The sequence below is a fragment of the Anser brachyrhynchus genome (assembly GCF_964034855.1).
Source record: "Anser brachyrhynchus genome assembly, chromosome: 1".
Classification (NCBI taxonomy): Eukaryota; Metazoa; Chordata; class Aves; order Anseriformes; family Anatidae; genus Anser; species Anser brachyrhynchus.
The window spans coordinates 127069444-127093182 of NC_137694.1; the positions used below are offsets into that span (position 1 = coordinate 127069444).

Genomic DNA, 23739 nt, shown 5'->3' on the forward strand with positions numbered 1-23739 from the left:
AAAGATAACAGAAAAACCTTACTGGCAAGAAAGGAAGTGGAATGTAAGAAGATAAATTTCAAAAACACTTTGTTCCAATTAATATGATTTAGGTTAAGAAATTACCATTGCTACACGAAAGTTTCATTAAATAGAGAACTGGAAGTTACTCAGGTGTTAAGATAAGGCTGCCTTAAAAAGTTACAGTTCACAATCATTCATGAATGTGGGCAAACAGATTAATGAAGCCAGCTTATCTCACATGTTCTCCTAGACTACACTGTTCCTGGCTGAGATGCAAAAATGGGAAAAATATTTCTGCGCTGTCCTATCAGCATATTTCTGTTCCAAAGCTATAAACAGCAGTACTTAAACAATACGGTATCTTCTCCTACATCATATGAATCCTATCTGAAAAGCCCATTCCTCTACAACTATTTTACTCCCTTGCCAATGAAGAGAAATAAAACAGAAAACTAACCGAGCAGTCAAATACATTGTCATAAATATTCTCTGTTCCACATTTGAGGCAGCAAAACTTGAATCTTTCACAGTCTCTATATTTCTCCTCATCAGTGAGCTGAGCTGGGCCACCAACCAAGGCATCATTCTCCTCATCTTTATGGTAATGGTGATGGACTCTGAATTGGGAGGGATCCAGTCCTATTAATAAGAAACAAAAATTTCAAAAGACTAAGAGGTCAACCATGCTAGTAGGCTCATTTTTCATATGCTTGGTGAAGCAGATTCAAAAGAAAGTTACAAAATGTAAATTCAGAAGCTGAAAATCTGTCCTTAGCAAAAAATCCTCTATAAATATAAATACATTTTACAATTTTTAGCCACAAAACATGAAGAAATCTTCTTACTTATCTTCTTATGCAAGATTGCTTTATAAATAAAACAAGCACGTTGCATTATCATGGGAGTACGCAACAGAACATTTTGTTTCTGAGGAAACCACTCCTAACGGATGGCTTTATTGTTATTTTCTTCTTAAGTTACGTTGAAAATATTTCAATAAAAATGTGCATCGTTATTAAGAAACAGTCTTTAAATCAAAATGGCACCATTAAAACTGAAAACAGAGAATAAAAACCCCATTAAAGAAACACGGGTGCACTGCTATTACCAACTCCTTCAACTCCGTATACAACTGCCAACTCTGATTTCAATGCAGTGGTCGATTTCATTTTGGCTCAGTGGTTAACAGCATGTAGGTTTCAATCTAATGCAGTGGTTAAAATTCAGCAGCAGCATTTAAAACGGCAGCACTGGAGACAAAATGCTTTATTTCTGATTGCCAGAACTCAAGATTTTAAACAAATAAATACACAAAAGAGATCCTAAAAATACTGATTCAACCACAAATAAGTAAATAAGCAAGCAAGCACGAAGTTCACTGCCCTAGGAATAAAACTGCCAAAGTAAACTTAATAAAAATCCTCATTTTTTGTCATCCTTTGTCATGTTCAACCTTTTAGAAGTCCATTTATTCCACCCATAGCTTTTTCTGTTGTTGCTGCTGTTCTTTATCTCTAGCAAATAACACAAGCTAGAAAAAAATCATTTTATGAGAGCGTAAAAGAAAATGTTTAGAAAACTATGGCTTACTTTAGTAATAAGAAAAGATCAAACAGAAGTCCTTTAAAAATATTTTTAAGAAGGACTAATTAAGCCAAGTAAAATATTACCTTGTATCTTTCCATATCGTGTGTAAAATTCAGTAACAAATGTAATAATTATCATTGAAAAAAGCACAAAAGATTACAAATTAGGAAGTGAAAATAGATTTTACTTTTTTACTACAGTACAGGAAGACTTAAAAGAAAACATTTGGGAACAATATTCAGTTACTCTAGATAAATATGACTGCACACATATAACAGTTGTCTTACACAGGCAGATGCAGATTGTCTTTATATAAGAGGTTTGATATCTGTGACTATTATCACTATTCTGAGCTTCTACTTTACAACTGTAAGACAAATTCAAGGACAAGCAAATTCCAATGTGAAAAAAAGCTTAATTGGTTCTTGATAAAGCAGAGTTTTCACTAAGATTTAATCTTCCTAATTTCAGTTTTATCAAAAGAAACAAATGGCAGTGCATACGGGTAACAATTTATCTCAAAGAGGTTCTTAAACTTTTAACACAGTTCTCTGCTATTCATTAAGAGGAGGAGGAAAGAAATAAAAAACATTGCTAATATCATATTTTATACTTTAACACGCACGGTACCCCCCAAAGAAAATTAGGGTTGGATTTTTTTTTTTTTAAAGTTTCCTATTTTTGAAAAAAAAAGAGTTGGCAATATATGTGCTGTTTTAGAAAACAAGGAGAATGTTCTGCAACAAACATGCAGTAGATAAAACTTTTAGAAAGGGGACAAGTTTAACGTTAAGATTTTGCAAAACAGAAAAGATCAAAAATCAGCTGAAGCATGCAGTAGGTTGAATCTAAGATAGTAATGGTGACTACAAATAAAAATGCACAGATTATTGTGAGCTCAGGACTGGAATGAAAAAAGGTCATTGCAACTTTTTGATACAGATGCTATTAATGTTCAGCTAGAAATCTATCTTTGGTAGTTTCTCCAAAAGCAGTAGCAGAGCAAAATAGCACACTAAATAAGAGAGAAATTTTGCTCTTCAGTCAACTGCACTTTTCTAATATTCAGTCAAAAATGGTAAGAGCCAATAAGCACACAGACATTTGGTAATAATCTAAAAAGGAAAAAAATATATTCATTGAAGAATTTGAACCACACCTATCTCTGAACTTTCTTAGCTGTTTTGGCTGGAGAGAAAAACAGAAAAAAAATATTGAGATGATCCCAGTATACATTTAATTTTTAGTGTGTAAACAGCCCCAGTGAAATCAAAGGGTCTGCAAATCAGGCTTTTAAACACCATGCCTACATTAATTATCTGGTGGAATTGGGACCTATTTTTTCTATTATCTCCTTTCAGGAATGGTTAGTTGGTTCGATTAACGCATTTCAGCACACCAACTTGTCTCCTCTGGGACCAGGTCACACTGGACATATTACAATATTTGGTAAGCAAAACAGGGAATATCTAATAAATGGGATTTTTTTTAATTATTATTATTTTTTATTTTAAGTAGTTAGAATGAGAAGGCCCAGTGAACTTCTCTAAACTCCTCTCATCTTCTATAACATCAAGAAAAATCAAAAGGAGTTTGTCATACTCTGAGAATCAAATCTATCTAAACGTACCTATGCCCCAGGTAAGCTTTCCAGTCTGTCAAAAAAATGCAAAGTTGCACGTATGACAAAGGAAAGGCATGTAATGCTAAAACTCACAGATCAACATGGAGTGACAAAAGTAAATAATAAAGGAAAGTTCCACAACTTGTTCCTGGATTACGGAACAGAATCGTTAAAACATTTTTGGCAAGCGAAAAGGTCACTGAGGAAACTGAAACGCCAAGTATATTTCACTCAGCACAATATTTTAAAAATTTCTGCAGATCGTTTTCCAGATTTTCCACAGGCTATTACTGCAATTTCTTCTCTCTCCCAAGCGAACAGAAGCGACAAACACGAAATGCACTGGAGCCGCCAAGTTTCAGCTCTCAAGGAAACGTTTGGGAAGACGTTATCACGTTCTTCCGCGGATTTTTTCGTTCGTGGGACCAAGCCCGGGGTGTTCCTGTCCGTTCGGCGTGCGTTACCCCCCAGCCGCCGCACTCCGGGGGCCGGTCAGCGGCGGCGGGCAGGCCCCGGCCCCGGCCCCCCGAGCGGCGGGCGGCGCACAGAGGGCTGGTGCTGCCACCTAGAGCCCCGGCCGCGCACGTGTGGCGCCCCGAGCCCGGCCGGGCCCGACGGCTGCGGGTGACGGCCAGGCGGCCGGCAGGTTTTCACGTCAAGAAAGCAGGCGTCGGGTTTTTCGCTGCTTCTCGTGAGAGAGAGGCTGGTGCCGGGCAGGGGCAGCCCGCTTCCCGAAGAGGATTTGTCCCAGGGCTGGCTCCTGGTGCAGTGATTGTGGGGACGGCTCAGCCTCGGCAGTAACCCCTGAGCGTGCGGGCACCCGTGCCAACGCCGAGCCAGGCTCCTGCTGCCATTTCAGGCAGAGGTGAGCCCATTCCAGGCCAGTAGTTTGTTTTATTAAGAAATACGAGCAATGAAACCCAAGCAGTATACAGAGGACAGACCCTGCGTGAGCGCCCCTCTCCATGGTGAGGCCCTTCTCCTCTCCCCTCCTCTCCTGGCGTGCCCGCCTCACGTCTCTGCCCTGACCACGGCCGTTAGGGGACTGGGGCACCTCTGCTCCGCGAACTACACCTACGACACACTTCAGCAAGCCCGAGTTTCTAAGTACGGCTGAAGCATTGCAAAGAAAAGAAAGAAGCCAAGCCACAAACAACAAAATTCATCAGCTCTGGAGCTTTTTACTCTATTGTCATAGGTTTTTCCTGTTACTTTAACCTTCATTCCCACCCTTCTGCTCTCACCTCACCGCCTAATGTGAGAAAACCACGGAAAAATAGGGAAGCTTCACCAATTCTTGCTTGCCACACGGTGAGCACAACCGGTCCTGTCAGGAGGGGCACTCTGGGTACTGCTAACCATGACAGACACCTACTAAATGAATCCCTAGGAGAAGGGGGGGAAAAAAGTCATACCTTTAAGGCAGGGGGGGATCTTACAAGGAGTTAACATGCAGACACTGGGAGGAAGGAGGAACTGGTGCTGGGAGGTACTCATGATGCCAAGCCTCAGCAGGACCCAAGAATGACTCCCCCCAAAATCAGATAACCTACCTAAGAAACACCCTAATGTCAAACACCTTACAGAGCACCGACATGCACTTCTGTTTGCAAAGCAGCAGCAGCATGTCTCTTTCAGATAACCATGACATAGTCTAGGACTGACTCTGCTTCCGTAATGTTTAGATGCTTTTGATGACAGAGAAACAATACAGGATTTTTCATTGACACCAGGAGTAATATCTACATAACAACAAAGTTTATTTTAAACTTGTTAAGAGAAGTGTTCTGCCAATCAAGTTCTTTTGGATTAAAAACTATGGTCACCTTCAAAATGATCTAAAAGCCAGGTCTCCAAGCACTGAAGAAGATCAGATTTATTGACTGAAATCATCAGATTTCACATTTTACTTAGTTTCAGAAACCCTGACAACCCTCACCTTGTCATTGCATTTCCCTGAGAACTTTAAGAAAAAGAGGGAATGCAGAAGTATGCTCAGGAGGTTCTCATTTTTAGAAACAATGAATTTCCATCTCTTAAGGCTAGGCAGACCTCCTACAATGTCCGAAAACAAAAGGCAATTTTCAGCTTGATTCCATAGTGAATAAATGTGATATTTAAAGAGTTCTCTGCAATTTTTAGGTGTGGTTATTTGCTTTTGTTCTTCAGTGTCTAAAATAGCTTAGTTAAAATAACTTACTTTGAGCACAGACAGAACAAAGAACTTTTCATCATTTTGCTATGAGCCAAGCCTCCCTAAGCACAGCTCAATTTTATCTACTTGGACTAACACGGTGATATGCCAATTAAATATTCACGTTATAAGGAGATCCTGTTAAATATGAAGCCAAGACCTTTTTGCTACAACCATTCTCCCTGTACAGACCCTTCCACAACATAACAGGATAAATCAGAACAGACAGAGAACGATACACAATGAGAATGCATACAAGTTTCAGCCCACAGATATAACACCTAGGTATCCCTCCAGAACAGTAGCTTTCTTCTTCAAAATAGAAAAATATGCTCTTTTGCAAAAAGATAAGGAAAACGACAAGAATTTGGCTGTGTAACAGAATGAATACACTATACAAAAAAGCCCAACTTAACAAAGAACAATAACACATTTGCTACTAAGCTGGTCTCTAATATCTTGTACACTTGAAATCATTTTCATTTTCTTTGAAACAAACACACTTGACTATCCTTACAGTACTGTTTAAAAAAGCTCTAAGGTAACTTCAGCTTGCAACAATTTATGTACAACTCTGATTAAGTGCTGCATGTAAACACATAAGTAGGATAGTTTTGAAAAAGACTCGACTTTAATCCCAAACTCAATTTAAGCATTGCCAAGAAAACAAAGATGAAACTGGTAATAAATATTATCATATATAATTATGACACCATAATTATATGATAACATATGGAGATAATATTATATTTCCATATATTATCTTTTTTTATTATTCTTTTATTATTGCTTTTTATCTCCATCTTGATGCTATCAAGTGGCATACAGCTCTTAAAACCTGGGCACTTAATTTAGGTGCCTGAAGGGAGATAGTCTTATAAATCTAACTTGTGAATAAAGAAAAACTGAATTTGAGCCTAACTTTACAGGACCAACAACCTTTGCTCCACAAATACTAAGCCTTTTTTTTTTTTTAACCTAAACAAAGTGCAAGAGCTTGCCTCGTATTTTAAAATTTTAAACCGAAGTAAAATCCTTTTCAGTTTGGCCACATAGTCCACTCTGACATCAAGGGAAAGTTGCATACCGAGGCCCTACCACATAAACAGCATAATTTGTGTGCGCAGAGTAGGACTGACACCTCCTCAAAGGATCAGAGCTGTTGGGGATACACTGCAACACCCAGTGCCTCCAAGACACGCTCACGCAGCCAAACCACCATGTCTGTGCTCATCGTGCTCACATTCCCAAAGTTGTTTGTTTGATTTTACAGACAACTTCGAAATGGAGATGGAAAAAGCTGCACATTATACAGATTGTCCTGGGATATTAAGACCTCTTAGGATGAAGCTACAGAGGTGCCTTGTCCCAGGTGAACAGTCCTGACAACACATCACCTGCTGGTTTTAAGTGGCCAGTTCTTGGACCTTGGCCATCTCCTGAATACATAACACTGAGGGCCAACTCTTCTTTGGTTCACAACTTCAGAATGCTTGAAGCCATCTCTGCAGGTCTGAACTTCCTACAGACATGGTATCAAATAGGAGATTATTAAACTCACACAGGGCAAATTCTCTAAGAAAGTTTTCTTTTAATAGAGGACAGTCATGTCAAGAACTCATCAACCAGCTTTTTCCACATCCTAGAGTTAAGAGTTTCAAAAACCAAGCTAGGTGTGGGCTATACAGATCACAAAATTTCTGTTTATCTAGGAGACCATGACTGTTGGTGAATCATTTTTAGGGAGGAAACAATACAGAAAAGATTAGACACAAATCATTGTATTTTCAGAGAAAGATGCTTGAATGAACGGTTTAATTTTTCAACACCCGTACTTCCTTCTAGAGATGGAGAAGGCAATCAGAATTGGGCAGAAAAATATCTAATTACTTTAACATCCTCTTAAAAGGAAAACCAACTGTAACAAGGGCAATTCCCCATTGCTCATTGGAATAAAACCTCGTGATTCTGTGGGTCACTAGCATTACGCACATTTTCATAGCACTTTTTTTGGCTGCTTGCCTGTCCCATATGGAGAAACGAAGACTGTTAGTAAGGTTTTGTGTTTCTGTTACCCAGTAGGTCAGTTCTAGCAAAAAAAAATCTACACTTACAGAATACAAAAAAAAAAGTATCCTTTCGTTATAATTACAACTGGTTTCTCTAGAGAGTGCTAGAGTGCATACTCCAGAACTACTTCCGTAGCTTAGGAAAATCTCAGAGACGTGCAATAGTACTGTCACATGAACAAGAGATTTTTGCAACTCTGAACAGGATTATGAGATCAAGTTCATGTTAATGAGCACCTCCCGAAAAACGTTATTCTGCAGTAGTCGTACAAGTTATACTTACAATCCAAACTGCTTGCTATAGACTACCTAACACATGCTATCATTCACTGTACAAAGACTGATTTTTCAGAAGCATTTGTTATGAAACATGTATTTAAACTTCTCACTTTGTCTCTTGTAATTCTTTAAATAAACTGAATTTAGAATACTTACCTAACCACGTTGCAATAAGAACAGAGTCAATTCCCTCTATAGGCTCACATATTCTAGCAACTACTGGATGTATTTGCTGTGACAAGTAGTATTGAGTATCAACAGTAAGATTGTCTTGCTTTTGCAACTGTTCTGGAGCATATGCTCGCTGGCTGGCACTGAGATTTGATCCATCCTAAGACAGGAGACAGAAATAAAAAGGTATGAAAAAAGTAACATCCACATTCAGTCTATACAACGGATTATGCTTCAAATATTATTTATCATTTTAATACAAAATTGTTACACAATCACTCTTTTGCTTGATTTATTATGCATCCAAAACAAATCCAACAGTAGTAAAAAAAATACACTGCTGATGCTGGCATCAACTAGCAAGTTCAAGAATGTAAATCCAGCTTGTATTATTGCAGCCTACACGTGCAAATCAGTAAGAGTAGACAGAGTAAACAGTCCCATCTGTCAATTCTGAAATGCACAATGAAAACACATTGTTACCATCAGCCCAGTTAAAAATATGCAGAGGGCATGCATTTTGGATTCACTTTGTACTAAACTAGCATTATCATTTTGCACAACAAGCAAATTCCAAGTCCTGGATATTGAAACTATATCTCTTTTGCTATGAAATTTATATGCTTTGATTCTATAAAGAAACAAATAGAATGAATGGTCAGAGAATGGACCACCATTTATTGGCATGAAAATAAATGACAGAGGCAATAGCATCCAATTGAAAGAGTAAAAGAATACTGAAAGAAACATGGCAACACCTCAAGCCAAAAGAGGAAGGCCACTCAGAGGCTTAGAGTATACATTAAATTCTTCTCCAAGTCAAAACAAAGAAGAGGAAAAAATAAATTTGGGAAGGTAATTAAATTGTAAACAGTGTTCACAGAGGAATTAAGTATCAACTCTAAAAAGACTGTACTCTTCAGTAGAATGCAACTTATTACCAGTCCACAACTACACTAGGAAATTATATTTTTAATGTGCATCAAAATCCTACAGCAGAACTTACAGTAGGATTTTAACAAGTATTCAGGAATAGAAGTAAACCTTGGAGGGGTGGGGGAAGGAGACCAGAATGTATTTTTTGCTAAGTATACAGTCCTCTTGCCTTTTTTTTTTTTTTTTTTTTTTTACAGCCAAATAAAACTTAGCATTAACATGACACCTTCCTCTTGCAGATAAGGCAAGATACCGGCTTCTATAGGGTCAGCAACCATGGACTGAAAATCCATCACTAAAAAAGACAGACTGCAAACCATTGGTCCCTCCTACTCCTTTCAGACAACTCGTATTCAGAACAAAATTAATTTAGGACTATTCAGCTCATCCAGCTGCTTTGCTAAAATAATTGTAATGCAATTCCTTCAGCTCTCTTCTTTCAACAAGTACATTCTTCTCTTGCATTGTGTCATTGCTCAGCCATACCCGTGGCCCAGCTCTCGTAAGTCTTGGCAGCTTCTTCATACCAGGATAAGAACTCTCAATTAAGTAAAAAACAATATGTTTCAGTTTTTAACGATAAAGGAGATGAAATAGGGATCCGCTGTAGCATTCACAAGCCCGTCAGTTTTGCATAAGAGATCCCTTGGCTCATTTAATCCAACTCAGTTTTTATTTTTTTTTAGTCAAATCCAAACTAGAGTATGTATTGTAAGAAAACGATATCCAAGTCACTCATACCAGTACCTAGCTACTAAGAGGTCCATGTTTCATAACATGTTTAAACACTTAAAGGACAATGATATCAAGCTGATATCAAGCATTCAAAAATCAAGCAGTGGAGTTTTTAGAAAATCCACGACTCTGGAGCATCTCTCTGCTGTGTAACAGCAGGTAACGTCGTGACATACATTCCACACGTGTCACCTACATGTTTAATGTTTCTTCGGCATGCACAGCAGACAGTGCTGCCTAAGGAAGAATGCTAATTGCTTCCAGTCTTCAGCAACAGAACTTAGCCTGCCTCCTTTTAAATGGGCACAGACACAGCGAAGTATTTTCAGGCCAGGTTACTTCAGCAGGAAGCGCTAATAAATATTAAGCAGATGGTCAAACACACGGTACGATGACTAAGAACAGTGTACTGGTATTAAATGAAACTAAAAGGCTTACTGGATTTTATTGTAACAACTGTATTTCCCAGGAGAAGCAGAATTTACCAGCAGTCAGAGAAGATGACAAGGAAAGAAAGCTGACTCACTCAAGCTTCATTTAGTAGAAAGCAACCTCAAGTAATTCCACAACGCTTCCCTACAGAACTTCATCAGGTGAACTTACCAGCAGAGGGAAAGAAACTATGCCTGTTTTCTGAGCGGAAAAACACTGATGACAATAAAGAACTTCTGAATAAAAAGCAAATCCAAAATGTTCCCCAACTAGTTCTACAGGACTCTGAGCAAGCTTCCATCAACAGAGGGCAGAAACTTTCTTATGAGTTTTATGCCTGTGGAGGTTATGTTTTTCTCGAGTTCATGCTCAAGATCAGAGTAACAAGATCGCTGTGGAGAAATGGCTGGGAAGGTACAGTGAAGTCAACGATAATGAGAGGGGAATGGGTTAAAAGCTTCTACGCTTCACATAGAAGGGTGCCGTAATCCCTTCCCACTTGCATGTGGAAAGGAGCGTGGCACATTCCTCCCACTGAACCGCACACCCAAACACACTTATGCCATGTTCGTAAGGGCATTTTTGAACACCTTCCAGCAGCTTAGCTTCACAGCAAAGGAATGCGACTAAATGTCAGTCTTGGACTCTTTGAAGAGTCAGAGTACGTGCGATGCAGTATATACATATATTTAGGGAGTTTCTTGTAGTATTTTGGGGATTGGAAGGAGCTGGTGATTCAATTCTGTTCTGATCCAATTTCCAACATCTTCACAGAAGAAAAAAAGCTAAGGTTATAATGCTGAATCAGCAAAATGAACGACTAGTATGGGGTTGTAGACAAAAATAATTCCCAGATGTACGAACAGAATAATTTAATGAAATTTGTAAAGCAGTATTAAATGTATATTTGACACTGATACACTATCACATTTAGATAGGACATCTCCCCGCCCCAAAAGAAAGCCCCACAAAAATTGTCAACAGCCCAGGAAAAAGGAAAATATGTCTTAGTGCAAAGCAGTTCAAAAAAAAAAAAGCAACCACTTCACTGTTCTGGCTGTCACTAAGATGATGTCATCTTAGGAAGTTGTAAAAGCATTCACAAGATAAACACCTGAAAACAGAAGGCTCCTCAAATTCCCCAGTCTAACCAACAGTCACTGAATCTGGCATCGCATCTATGAACTCAAAAGACACAGGCTGAGACTGGAATGACAATATTTAACTGCCACCACCAAAGAGCTTTCCAAAACTGACAGCTTCCTCGCCACCAGAACTTTCGTCTCCTTAAAACAAAGGTTGGATGCATTCCTTAAAATTAATTTATTAATATTAATTAATAACAAAAAATTAATTTCGGGAAATTTTATAAGCCACTATATGGAAATTGCCAGATGAACTGAACTGATCACAAGATTTTTTTCTGACCTTATGAAACCAAATTTATTATAGAAAACTGTTTTAAACTAAAACAATCTCACTACAAACATCAAAACATTTTCCCAGGAGTTGGTTTTCCTTGTCATCTCTCAAAACAATATCTAGCATTCAGCTATAAATAAAGACATTTTTACCTGACAAATGATATATGACACTGTATCTCCCGCCTTCACCTTTCGGCCTCCTTGAGAGTTTATCCACATGGCAACATGCACATGCGGTAAGCTTTTTTTGTCAGGATAATCCTGTGGATCTTTTGTCAAGGCCTAAAAGATCAAAGGAGAAAACAGAGACATAACTGTGAGAAAAGTATTTTACTTCAGTGACAGACAACTCAGAACTTTAAGAGACAAGACTACACGGTAGCTATCTTCATCTACCTACTATTCACTTGTACATTAGCAACATGAAAAAAAAAAGATATAATAGAGATATAATGCAACCATTTTCAATTTGAAGTAATTGAAGTTTAAAACATTACACAAAATAGAAAAACAGAGCCAGAAATTTCCCCCTTAGCCCTGCAGTAGTTCAGGTCATAAAGCAGATCTGATTATCAAGCAGCTAAGTGTATTTTAACAAGCTCTGTATCTGCATTTAAACTATGACTGCATTTAAACATTTCCATGCGTCTCATACTACTGAGATTTAACTCAGTAAACTGTACATAAAACTGTATTGTTATATTTAAATATTTACCGTTATCCCAATTCTTAAACACAACTTACACATTTGACTAAATAGGGAAATACATAGATTATCTCCAAAGTAGTAAAACAGGAAAATTCTGCATTTAAAGTGAAAACTATTCCATAGGTATTATTGGGACACTAAGTACTGTGACAATATTTGCAGTAAGAACAGTGTGTAAGAAATGGATGACAAAATTTTTACAAAAACCATAAAAACCACTGTTTTCTCTAACAGCCGGATGACAACCTGAACAAATTTCTTAACTGATTTATTAAGACAGTCTTACAAAACAGGTGACCAGCTGGCAAAAGAAAGACACTTCGGGTAAAGTAAATTCGGGATATCTGTTTCACCAGAACCATGAGAGGAGCATATAATATCCGATTTATTAAATCGGACACCCCTGGCAAGCAGGAGAATTTTGAAGACCAAAATGTAAGTTTCATTGAGGATTCATAAAAATAAACCAAGAAATAACACTTTTTTTGCTAAAAATCCTGTAGATAAAGCAGAGTATTTTGCTTCTTGCTGTAGTAAAGTCTTGAATGAGATCTCTAAGTGAATATTAGCTTCCTTCTATGGAGTTTTAAGGGGAAACAAACTGACAACACTATGCTTTTATATGGGTTTTCTATAAAACAGAACACTTGGTTCTTTTCTTTTCATCGTTTTCTTCAGTTTAAGTATTTTCAACCAGAAATACAAAATAACGATTTGAGAGAAAACTTCTGAAAGCACAAGCTTTCCCGTAATTCTCAAAGTCCAGAACCAGCGGACAGGAGAGCAGGATGGGACAAGACACAAAATTATTATTCTGAGAAAACAAGACCAGCTAACAGCTCAACAAAGTGTTTTTACCTATATTGTAGGACCTCTGCAGTATGTTCTATGCTATTTGGTATCTCACAAAACAGGATACCAATTCTAGGAAATTTCAGAACAGAAATTATTCTGTAATTCTGTTCTCTCATTGGGAGTATGTAGTCAAGCTTATGCATAAAACAATAAACACTGAGCTGACAGCCAAGACGAAACATCAGTGAAAAAGAACAGTATAAATGCAATAAAAATAAATAAAAATACTGTTTAAAATAGAGAGGGTTTCTAAATATATACAAAAAAACACACAACAAGCAGCTAAGGAGAATGAACACATAGGAAAAAACAAAAATTGTCAGACAGCAGCAGACTTCAGATTGCTTGAAAAGATGCCCCCCAGAGGAAACAACAATTAATATGCATGCACAAGTTTTTATTTTGTGGTAACGTTTAATTTTTTATACAAGAGGTCCACGTAGTAACCATGTACTAAAAGAAGTCTATACCCTTTGTGCATACAGGCAGGCTGGAAAAGAGCTCTAAGACCAAGTCCAACCATCAACTTAGCACTGCAAAGCCTACCACTAAACCATGTCTTTAAGCACCACATCTACACATCCTTTAAATACCTCCAGGGATAGTGAATCATCTACTTCCCTGGGCAGCCTGTTCCAATGCTTCACAACTCTTTCAGGGAATAATTATTTCCTAATATCTAACCTAAACCTCCCATGGCACAACTTGGGGCCATTTCCTCTTGTCCTGTCAAGTCTCGTGATCATATCCTTCAGTCTAATGAGCTCAATCGATGAAAACGAAGAACATTCCCATCAGAATTATTTGTGAAAATCCAAATAGTTAGCACTTCTGTTATTTCACAGCATCATAAGGATTAAAAAAATCTTTATCAGGAGTATCAAGAACAGTAAAGCTTCCTGAGACACAAAAGAGCTGAAACTTCATTTACCTTGTTTATTTCATACTGATTTACTGGGATCTGGCCATTCATCACATTTTCTCCAATTTCTATAAGCCGCCTTTGAATGTTTTCCACAATTATGTCTCGGGGCTGATCAGACAGAATCTCACCAATTATATAGCTGCAAAAACAGTTCAGAAATAAAGAAAAGCTTAAAACACGCAAAGCCGTTACAGCACATTCCTCCCTTCCCATGGGTTACCTCTACAAGTTAAGGAAACTGAGGATGAAGTCTGATCCAAAATTTATAGAAATTTGCCTGGATATATATTTTGTGTTGTGTTTTATTTTATTTATTCATTTATTTTACTAAGCAAATTATTGTAAATAGTTCTAATGTTAAACGGTGGTTTGGAATTGCTGAGTCCAACCAGATTCCATTTTCTGTTCCATTTTGCTTTGCCATTTATTATTGCACAGCAGGTATCTGAAATGAGGGGACTGAGGAGAAGAGAGAAGAGAACACACAAAGTTAAAGCAAGCAAAGTCTTGCCTATTTCTGTAAAATGTGGTTGGGAAGATCTGCCAGCTGCAGAAGAGTTAGTCACTAAAGAACACTCTCAAACATTTGTATAGCTTTAATTACTAATACATTCCTAACTTGGAAAATTTTGCTTCTATTATGATGCGTCTTTTCTTAGAAAATGCAAGTCTTAAGAACAGTAAGCAAGTGTGTGGTGTATTTTTACAAATGTAAAAAAGTACTCATTTTTAGATGCATTTGGACCACAATTTAAGTTTTCAAGAGGCAGCGTGCAATGTAAGTTGAGTCAGTCCCTTGATGACCATCTCTCCATCCACTCCAGGGTGTTTTTTTCCTACATTGTTGAAAGTATTATCTCCACTGAAGTTGAGCACAAAAATGTCCTGTGCAATAATTCATAAATCATCAATCCACTATCCATCATAATGTAGTATCAGAAGAGTTTCATTTGAAAAATGGAAGAGAAACAGTCTTATGGAAAGCTATCTTCTCTCTTGCACGCTTAGGACTGCTTTCTTAGAGGATGCTGAGACAGTTGACCACCAGTTTCTTTTGCCATCTTTGAAAAAAATCTGAACTTATGACTCCAAATACTAATAGCACCTTCCATTTTCACAAGATTGCAGCTGTGGTTATTATACTACATATACAAAATTGCAACAAATCAAATGCACTGCTTCCACAGAAGCTGCAAAGACAGTGGAGCTAGTGACATCTGGACTTGCACAAGCATAATCTAGTGCCAGAATGTAATGTTTAGCACCTCCTACAACAATCAGTTGAGGTACCCCAACTCTGATGTTTGCTACCAATCTACACAGGCCATGGAACAGCCACGTGGTATCAAATGTTTATGAAGCACATGCTGTTCAGAACAGCAAAAAGAACAACGCCACAAAAAGAAACTCACTTTCCAGTTTCTTTTGCAAGATCACACCAATCTCTTCGGACTATATCCAACCCTTTGAGTTCTTGTTTAGTTACGTATTTCCCATCCCCTGTTGGTTCCACAGTAAGAGCAGCGTATTTCTTCTTCTTTAACAACAGCAAGGACTTGAAGACTCCATCAATATCGATCTCCAGCAATTTATACAACTTGTTCACTTCATTTTTGATCTGTGAATGCACCAACATTAAAACCAAATGCAACACTTTAACTGTGGACAAATTTAACTTTCATCAAGAAGTGTATCGTTTTTAAGTTTAAATCAATTAACATTATGCACCATGTGTTTGCAGACACATTTTAAAGACTCAGCAGAATCATTAACTGTGAAATTAACTACACAGTAGTAACTACTATTAAAGTTAAGGTTCCCCCACTGGTTTCCTAAGGATTTACAGCTTGGTGTATCTACCTCCCTAACAAAATTAAGCAGAGCAGAGAAGCAGGGTACTGAATGTGACCTTGCAGATAACAGACTTAGGCCCTTCTTATTAAGACAACTACTTCACCTAGCCTCTCACATCAATTACACAAGGGGGTTCAGAGTAGTAACAGACAAAAGATGGCCCCTTGGAATACAAAACCTCCTTTATAAAAAAGGTACTTTGCAATTCTTGACAGAGCAAACTTAAAAAGACACTCCCCCTTCCCTGGGACAGGTGGGAGCACTACGGCTGCATCCCAGAGCTCGATGCGTATACCTCTGGGAAAGACATGCACATAAATTGCCAGTGTTTATTTACACCCTTCCCCACAACATGCCTACACTTTCTTTAGTCTGATTTCTCTGAGAGGAAAAGGCATAATTCTTCTACACTTTTCTATTAATTTGCAAACATTAATTAAAACAGGTCATGCTCCTTTAAAACAAGTGATCTGAGAAAGAAGTACATGGGATAAAAAAAGCCAAACATTTGACTCTAAAAAGAATCATGTAGGCTCAAAAACCTACTTATTCTCCAAGTAAACATGAAGCAAAGCCAGAAGTATTTAACCTATTATGACAATTCTGCCACAGATTTTTAAAATTATTATTGAATGAAAAAAATTACTATTAAATGAAAATAAGAAGATAAAAACATGCAGATGAAGTAAAATTAACTTTCTTAAAGTAACTTTCTTATACACTAGAAATGTAAATACACCTGAAATTATGAGCTCATGTGACAAACAAACCAAAAGCAAATAAAAAAATATAAAAAAAAAAAGAGACTTCTTTCTTCCATGCCAACAATCCTCCTGCTACACATACTTAAAAATCAATATATTAATCCTTTTTTCCATGCTCCAAAGATGCATCTACTTCTTAAAGTACCAACTTAGCATGAAGGCATAAGTATTCTCAAAAAACTCAGAGTGTTGCTGGTCTTAAATTTACAAGACTTTCATAGAATATTAGACTAAAAATAAATAATAAAAATGTTGTTTGTTTTGGGGGGCAGAGCTTCCATAGCTCTCATTTTATTTTCATTGCAATTTCTACCTCTCAAAAACAGATTCTCACATCTTTTCTTTAAAATTTTCTTACTTTTCTTCTACAATTTTAGACAACTGTAAAAATTCCACATCGTCAGTTGCCAATTTTTAATCAAACAGATCTCTTCCATACCCAGTACACTTTGTAAATTAATATTTGAATTTACCACTGGAAATCTGATGGCACACAGAGTGTAATACATACTACATAACTAAAAAAAACTAAACTGATTGATGTGTCTCATGTCAAAACACAAATCATTAAAATCAAAATTGTTTTTGCATTGTAATTGTAAAGTACAATTCCTCCAAATTAGTTCCACTGCAGCTTACCAAATATGCAGATAGTCTCCTGATAATTTAAATTGGCAAAAATGCTCACTATAGAATGACACTTTTCATTTTAATTTGATCACTATAAAAAAGCACCGAGTAGCTACACCTAAAGGTAGGGCACTCTGAGCTTTCATTACCACGTAGCTTCCAAAAGTGGTCAAGTTCTCCCTCATCCTGTCCTAAACTCTTCTTCTGCCGTGGGGGTCTCTCTCAATACCTTTGGCTCTATTCACAGTGTGAGAACACAGACATGCAGGAAAGCTTTAAAAAGAGTAAAATTCCTTACCTTGTTCCCCAGCTTGAAGACCTCATCCAAATTGGTACTATTAGTATTTATCATAATGGAATCCGTGTCTCCATAAATCACTTCGAGGTTCATCTAAATGAAACAAATCACTTTACAAAAGATGGAGGGGCTTTGTTTTTCAAAGTCCCACCTCATTTTCAAGATTCAAAGAGATCATTGTCCATATATTATTACTTAAATAATAAAAAGCAAAAAAATGTAAATTTTTACTGAGAAGTCTGTAAGTCTCATTAAGACATATTTGAATTCAAAGAGAAAAATGAAACAAACCACTGCTATGCTAAAAACAAATCACTAGTTGCATACATAATAAGTAGTTAAAATTTTACTATACAGTGTTAGAAAAATAAGTCAGTGAACAGCTCTAATCTTGAGAAACAACAGGAACTCTAATCATCAATAGATCTGGGCTGCCAGGACACAAGAAGTCTGCTCAGACTCAGAAAGACTACCGGACAAGTCCGTACTATTCAGATAAGGCATTTATTTAGCCAACGTGCCTGAAGGATTTAAGTCAGGTTGTGTCCCACCTCATTTGTGGTCTTCACAATACTATTGCAGAAAAGTTACTTTGGAGTAAAAACAAAATCAAAACAAACTAACAAAAAACACGAAACAGTGCACAGATAATTTATTTCAAATAACTCTACTATAAGTACTGGCTAATGGACACAGAAATTGACAACACCACAGACAATACTGTTCAGATTAGGATGATCTTTCAATTTTTTTCAAATTTTGCACGTGGCTTAACATTTCTTTCTTCCTTTTTATTTCTGCTATTATCCAGTTACTGGCGTTGGCCCTCCCTTGGCCAGCAGATCTTTCAGAGAGCAAGCTTCTCCCTTTGGATAAGAATCTAGCTACCATGACCTATACATTTTTTATCCCCAGGTTGAACTACTGAATGGTTATTGCTGGAGATGAACACCAACACCTACTTGATTCCTGCTCTCTAACTGAAACTCTGCCCTTCGTATTATGTCTCACTCTGATCCTCGTTAACAATTCAAATGTTCTACTCTTGAAAAGACTGTGTTCAAACACCAGACTTTTTACCCATAACCAAGAGTGACTACCATAATACTCTGCGATAAGGGAGCAAACTCTGGACAAACTGAATCACATGAATAAGTCTGAGGTGTGTATGAAAGGCACGGCAAGGAGGAAGGTGAAAAGAAAATTTGTCATCACCAAAAACGTCACCAAAATATGGCTACATGCATCCAATAACATAGTATTAGCTTGAAAAATGAGAACCTGATGGCTTCACTGGTGGAGAATCAACACTGCTGTAAAAACTACAGCACGGCTATGTCCATATGAAACTCCATACAGTCAGAAAAACACCCTGTGATAGAGTTTAAAGGATGCCAGAAAATAAACTGTAATAAAACACTAGAACGCATAATGTAACAGGTCTGTGAGTAAACTCTAATTAGCACTGTTGCTAATTTGCTTGAAACAGTTGCACATAGGCTTCAAGCAGGGACTAGATCATATCTGTGCTAGGAAAAGAAAAAAGCTATAATCCATTAGGAAGGATTACATTTGTAAACCAGGCATCGTAAGATGTGATTTCAGGTCTATTTGGGTTACAGCTCTCCTAGAATAAAAAATTTCACCAGGTGTGCTCTTTAAGGGTAGTTGTTTAATGAAAATGCTCAGCATTACCTTTTGCACCATCTCCTTGGTATGCATCAAAATCTGAAATGAAAAAAATAATCAAAGATTAGTGTATGATATAATTACAAGTTAACGCACGCAAACACATCCATTAGGTTGCTAATTCCAAATGCTCTCACCTTTCAAAACAAAGCAAACCACCTCTCTCCTGGCAACACACAGTCGCCTTGATACTCCTATTACATGACTAAATTCTCATCTGACCTTGTATTAATGCTATTATTAACTCCCCTAAAACAAGATTAAAACAAATCTCAAAATTGCATGTGCACACACACATTCTACACTAGGAAAAAAATAAAAAAGAATACTGAATCAAATGCTCAAATAAAATCTCATCAGGAAGTGCCAGAAAGAAGGTTCTTGCAGTAATTTAGGTCAGTGATCTTCTGCCTTATCTCTTGATGTCACTGAGATTTTTCTCAAAAAAAAAAAAAAAAAGTCCTGTCTTATTCAGTACAGCCTGGATGGTGCTTGCTTATCAAGAAGCTACTCAAAAGGTTGATGACTCTTCCAGTGATCTCAAAACGGATCATTAAAAAGCAAACTCCTTGGGGAAACCAGAAATGGGATGGGGAGTTAGGGCAGAGATAGGACACAGATGTTGAATCAGTGGGCACATCTGTGTGTAACCAGGTTTGTTCCTCAGCCACAAGTGCATTCCAAGGTCCCTGAATCCTCTGAATAGAAATTCTTTGAACTTCATCAATAGCTATAGAGACCTCACACAAGTAGGGTGCTGTCTCCATCTCTAATACAGGTCAGCATACTGGAGAGGGGCAGAAGAGTTTATCATCTGAAGCCAAGACATCACTGCAGCGCAGAAACAACCAAAGAAAATTAGCATGATGAAGAGGAAAGCATAGCTGCAGCAGCAAGGACTTGAAGTTTGCAGAGCTGCGTGAAAGGTAGGGCAAGTATTTAAGTGCCTGGTCTGTTTTGTGCTTGGTCCTGTTCCAGGTGACCTTTTACATGTATCCAGGATGGCTTGTTCAAACACAGTCCAGGTTTGTTTACTCTACTGCAGTTGCATCAGTGTGGTTAAACCCTCCTGGTTAACCAATTAGAGCAAAAGCAGCTTTGTGGGCTGGATGTGAAAGTGGCACTTTCACTGCATTCTTTAACTACATCACCTTCAACTACATTCTTCACTTTTCCACTTCCAAGACCCGACTCTCTGCCTCATATACTCTAGGCTCACCTCTACAAAATCCCATTCCCAGTCCCTACTTACCCTAATTCCCATGCTTCCCTTCTTTATCTTCCACCCTTTCCCAGTTTCCTGTACTTTCTCTCAATTCACCCATTCCACTCTAGGTCTGATCTCATTCTCCCTTTCCATGAAACCCTTCTTTTCTCACCCTTCCTCCAACACCTGCTCCATTCCTTCAGGCACACGGCCGTGTTTCCCCTCTTTTCCCCGTTTCCTGTCCTGCCAGCATCCAGGTGCTCTGGCACATGGTTCCAGGCTCCACCTGTTTAGTCCCTGCTCCCCGGTTTCAATCCTTACCCTCCCCACTCAACATAAACTTCAGTGGTTTTTCAGCTAGTCCTGCTACTGGCATACATTTAATTTCTTAAAGAGGATGACTCTGAAGCACTTGTTATAGCAAAGACAGATCAGAGGCTATTAGGTCATTCTGTACAGTTTGGTACTCCAGCTTTAAGGATAGTCAGGCAACACACCATTTTAACAGATTATATTAAATTTAACAACCCAGTTAAATTTTAGTATTCTTTTCATACATTAAATTAAATGGCAATACTCCTTGGCCATATTTGCCAAAAAAACAATTGCAACTTGTAGTCAGGAAGTCTGTGACCAGGAGCTAAACAGTAGGAATTAGCAGGGATTAGGAAAGAAAAAGGACAGAGAAGCAACAGGGTAGAATTGTTTCTGTGAAATCCCGTAACCTCCACGAAGCCAACGAGCCTAAAAGAAGTCCAAGAGTCTTGACCATCTCTATTCCACTGCTGCCAGAAAACAAATCTGAGAAAGGCAATGTATCCATCTCCACTTAACAGTACACAAGCAGGATGACAACACTGCCATTCCTTCAGTATTAATATCAAGCATCTTTAATATTGCTGAAGCTTAAAACAATTATAACAATGAAACCCAGAGAGTATGATGCTCCACTGTGCTTTTCCAGTTTGTTTTACAATTATGCACCACAGAATTACATGCTGAAAGCTATATTCATTCACCCTGGCATTCTTATTTTTGCTGTCCCTGACTTTGTAAGCTTAATATTTTCTTTCAATATAGCTTGCGTTTATACATATTTTCTGGCCACTTTCTTCAAAGAAGAAATTTCTGCACATAAGGATGGAGTCACTCCCGCAAAGTACAAAGGCGTGGACCTGAGCAAACATAACATACCACACGCTTCAGGGAACCTAAGGAAAGGTTAGCTTCCAAACCGCAATATCAGCCTGGCACAGCTGACTCACAATGAATGACCTTACCAGGGTTATTCCCCAAGCACATACGCATACCTATGAATTTATCCTCTCCGAGTCAAGTTCAAAACATCTGGTTGTTTTAAAGACCATCCACTGATGCCACAAACTCAGTACGCTGACAACGTGATGCCTGAACTCTGCTTAAGTCCCAAACTGGAAAAAGCTGAGCTGGCCTCAATCTCCTACCCAGACACAGAGCAAAGAACTGGAGAACAGGAAAATGGTGAGTCTGAATGGCAGGTTCTCTCTATACCGTATGTGCTCAGGTACATCTGATTCCATTTTAACCAAAAGCTTTAAAAAGGCATTCCACTCACCCATTCCCTAACCAGTGAGTCAGATGGCACTGTCCCACCACCTTTACACGGGATTTTGAAATTTTTCTAGAGACACATGTCACTGCTGTATGACACCAAATTTCACATGCAGTCATTAAAATTCTAGCTTATTCACCCCTCCACATCCCCCTTCTCTCACTTATTAGATAACTCCTACAGAGAAAGGTTTTATCTTTCCCTTAGTACTCCAAAGGGGAAACGGGAGTCACTGAAGCACAATTAAACACACTGGACAGATAAAAGAAGAGTTTGCGTGTCAAAGAAAACAAGGCCTAACATTTGTTCCCCTCAATAATTTCTGGCATTTTCTCCTTCATCATTTGAAAAAAAAAAAAAAAAAAAGGCTATCTATAAATAGTTAGAAAGATAGCATTTTTTAAAATAGAATTATCCCCCACTAAAAAAGGTTTGGCTGTGCAAAGACCATTTCTCAATTGTCTCCGAGGACAGCAGAGGATGTAGGTAATTACAAGAGGGTCACAGACAAGTTAGCTTCATCAAGTGACTGGCATATGTTAGTGCTACCCGGTCTGACAGAAGATCACTTGTAAGTGCCAACAGCTACAAAACAGAAGGTTATAAAGGCTTGCTAAAATTCATTAATAAGGCAGTCGGTAGTTATCTGATTTCACAGCAACACCTGCATATTTATCTTCTCATTACCAACTGGATGATGGAATTTTTTTCAAGCACATTTAAAAAATCTGCCAACTTCAAGTATAAAAAAATAAACTTTGTGGTTAATTTTTCCCTTAACAAAGTACAGCTGTTGAGAATAATTGTTCAAGATCTTACCCTGTAATGTCAACTGCAGCAGAACAAAGAGTATTTAATTAGCAAATCTATCCAGTAATTCAACACCTATTATATAAAATGCCTTCGTGATTTTATTCAGGATAATTTGCTAAGAGGGTTATTACTGACATTCAGATGAAATTTAAAATTCCTACGCAAGTCGAGTCATAATAGCAGTAATGATCCCCCCAATCAGGAGATACTGTGTCACGCAAGGTTCTTTTGCAATGCAGCAGCCGATTTCCTGACTTCTTAATTCCTGGGCTCAGCTCAGTGAGAGCCCTTCACGCCAATATTTCAGTCAGCAATACATCCTTAATGGGACTCTATTAAAATACCTAGAATAAAAATGACTTTTTTTTTTGTTAGGAAGAATGACAGCACTGCTATCATATCAATCATTAGCAGTTTCTCAGAAGCGCGCGGCAAAGGAAGGGAGGTTTATGGTGAGGCTGGGAAGACAGAAGAAAGAAGGAAGAGAATAGGAAAATTGTTACTCGTTAGTTTCCTTTTGCAAATAATATTGCGCTGCTCATGAGAGCTGGATTGTCTCCTATTGCAGGCAATCCAAGTAGGAAGAATTAATTGCCTGGCAACCCATCTGTACAGCCATGCCCCTTCCCCCCAGCAAACATATACTTCTGAAAACCTGTGAACTTCTCCGCACAGCCAACATCTGTGAAATTCCATTTTAACTTTCTCCTTGTAAAAGCGAGGCCAGCAACACACGCGTGCCCTCGCCCATGAAAAGCGAGTCAACAGAAACGGAAAGATTGCAATTGCAGACAAACCAAAATGCAACATCGTGTCCTAATTCAACTCCAACTCATAATTACTTAATTAAATGAGAACATAATTTAAGAAAGGGAATGATTAAAAAACCACAACTATACAAAGAACAGCTTTTCCATTACATCAAGTAGTTTTAAACACACCTTATTTAA

The 23739-nt window shown here is 37.9% G+C and overlaps 1 protein-coding gene across 6 annotated transcripts in view; it reads right to left on the reverse strand.

Annotated features, from left to right (window-relative positions):
• POLA1 (DNA polymerase alpha 1, catalytic subunit) overlaps window positions 1-23739 on the reverse strand; it is a 220839-nt gene that overhangs the window by 114466 nt on the left and 82634 nt on the right. For all 6 annotated transcript variants that reach the window (XM_080587453.1, XM_080587452.1, XM_080587454.1 and 3 more), the window contains exons 27-33: window positions 19185-19217; window positions 17490-17582; window positions 15356-15561; window positions 13950-14082; window positions 11605-11736; window positions 7913-8087; window positions 461-642 (exon numbers count right to left, since the gene is read on the reverse strand). In XM_080587453.1, the coding sequence (XP_080443579.1) occupies window positions 461-642; window positions 7913-8087; window positions 11605-11736; window positions 13950-14082; window positions 15356-15561; window positions 17490-17582; window positions 19185-19217 (954 nt within the window). The remainder of the gene's footprint in view (window positions 1-460; window positions 643-7912; window positions 8088-11604; window positions 11737-13949; window positions 14083-15355; window positions 15562-17489; window positions 17583-19184; window positions 19218-23739) is intronic.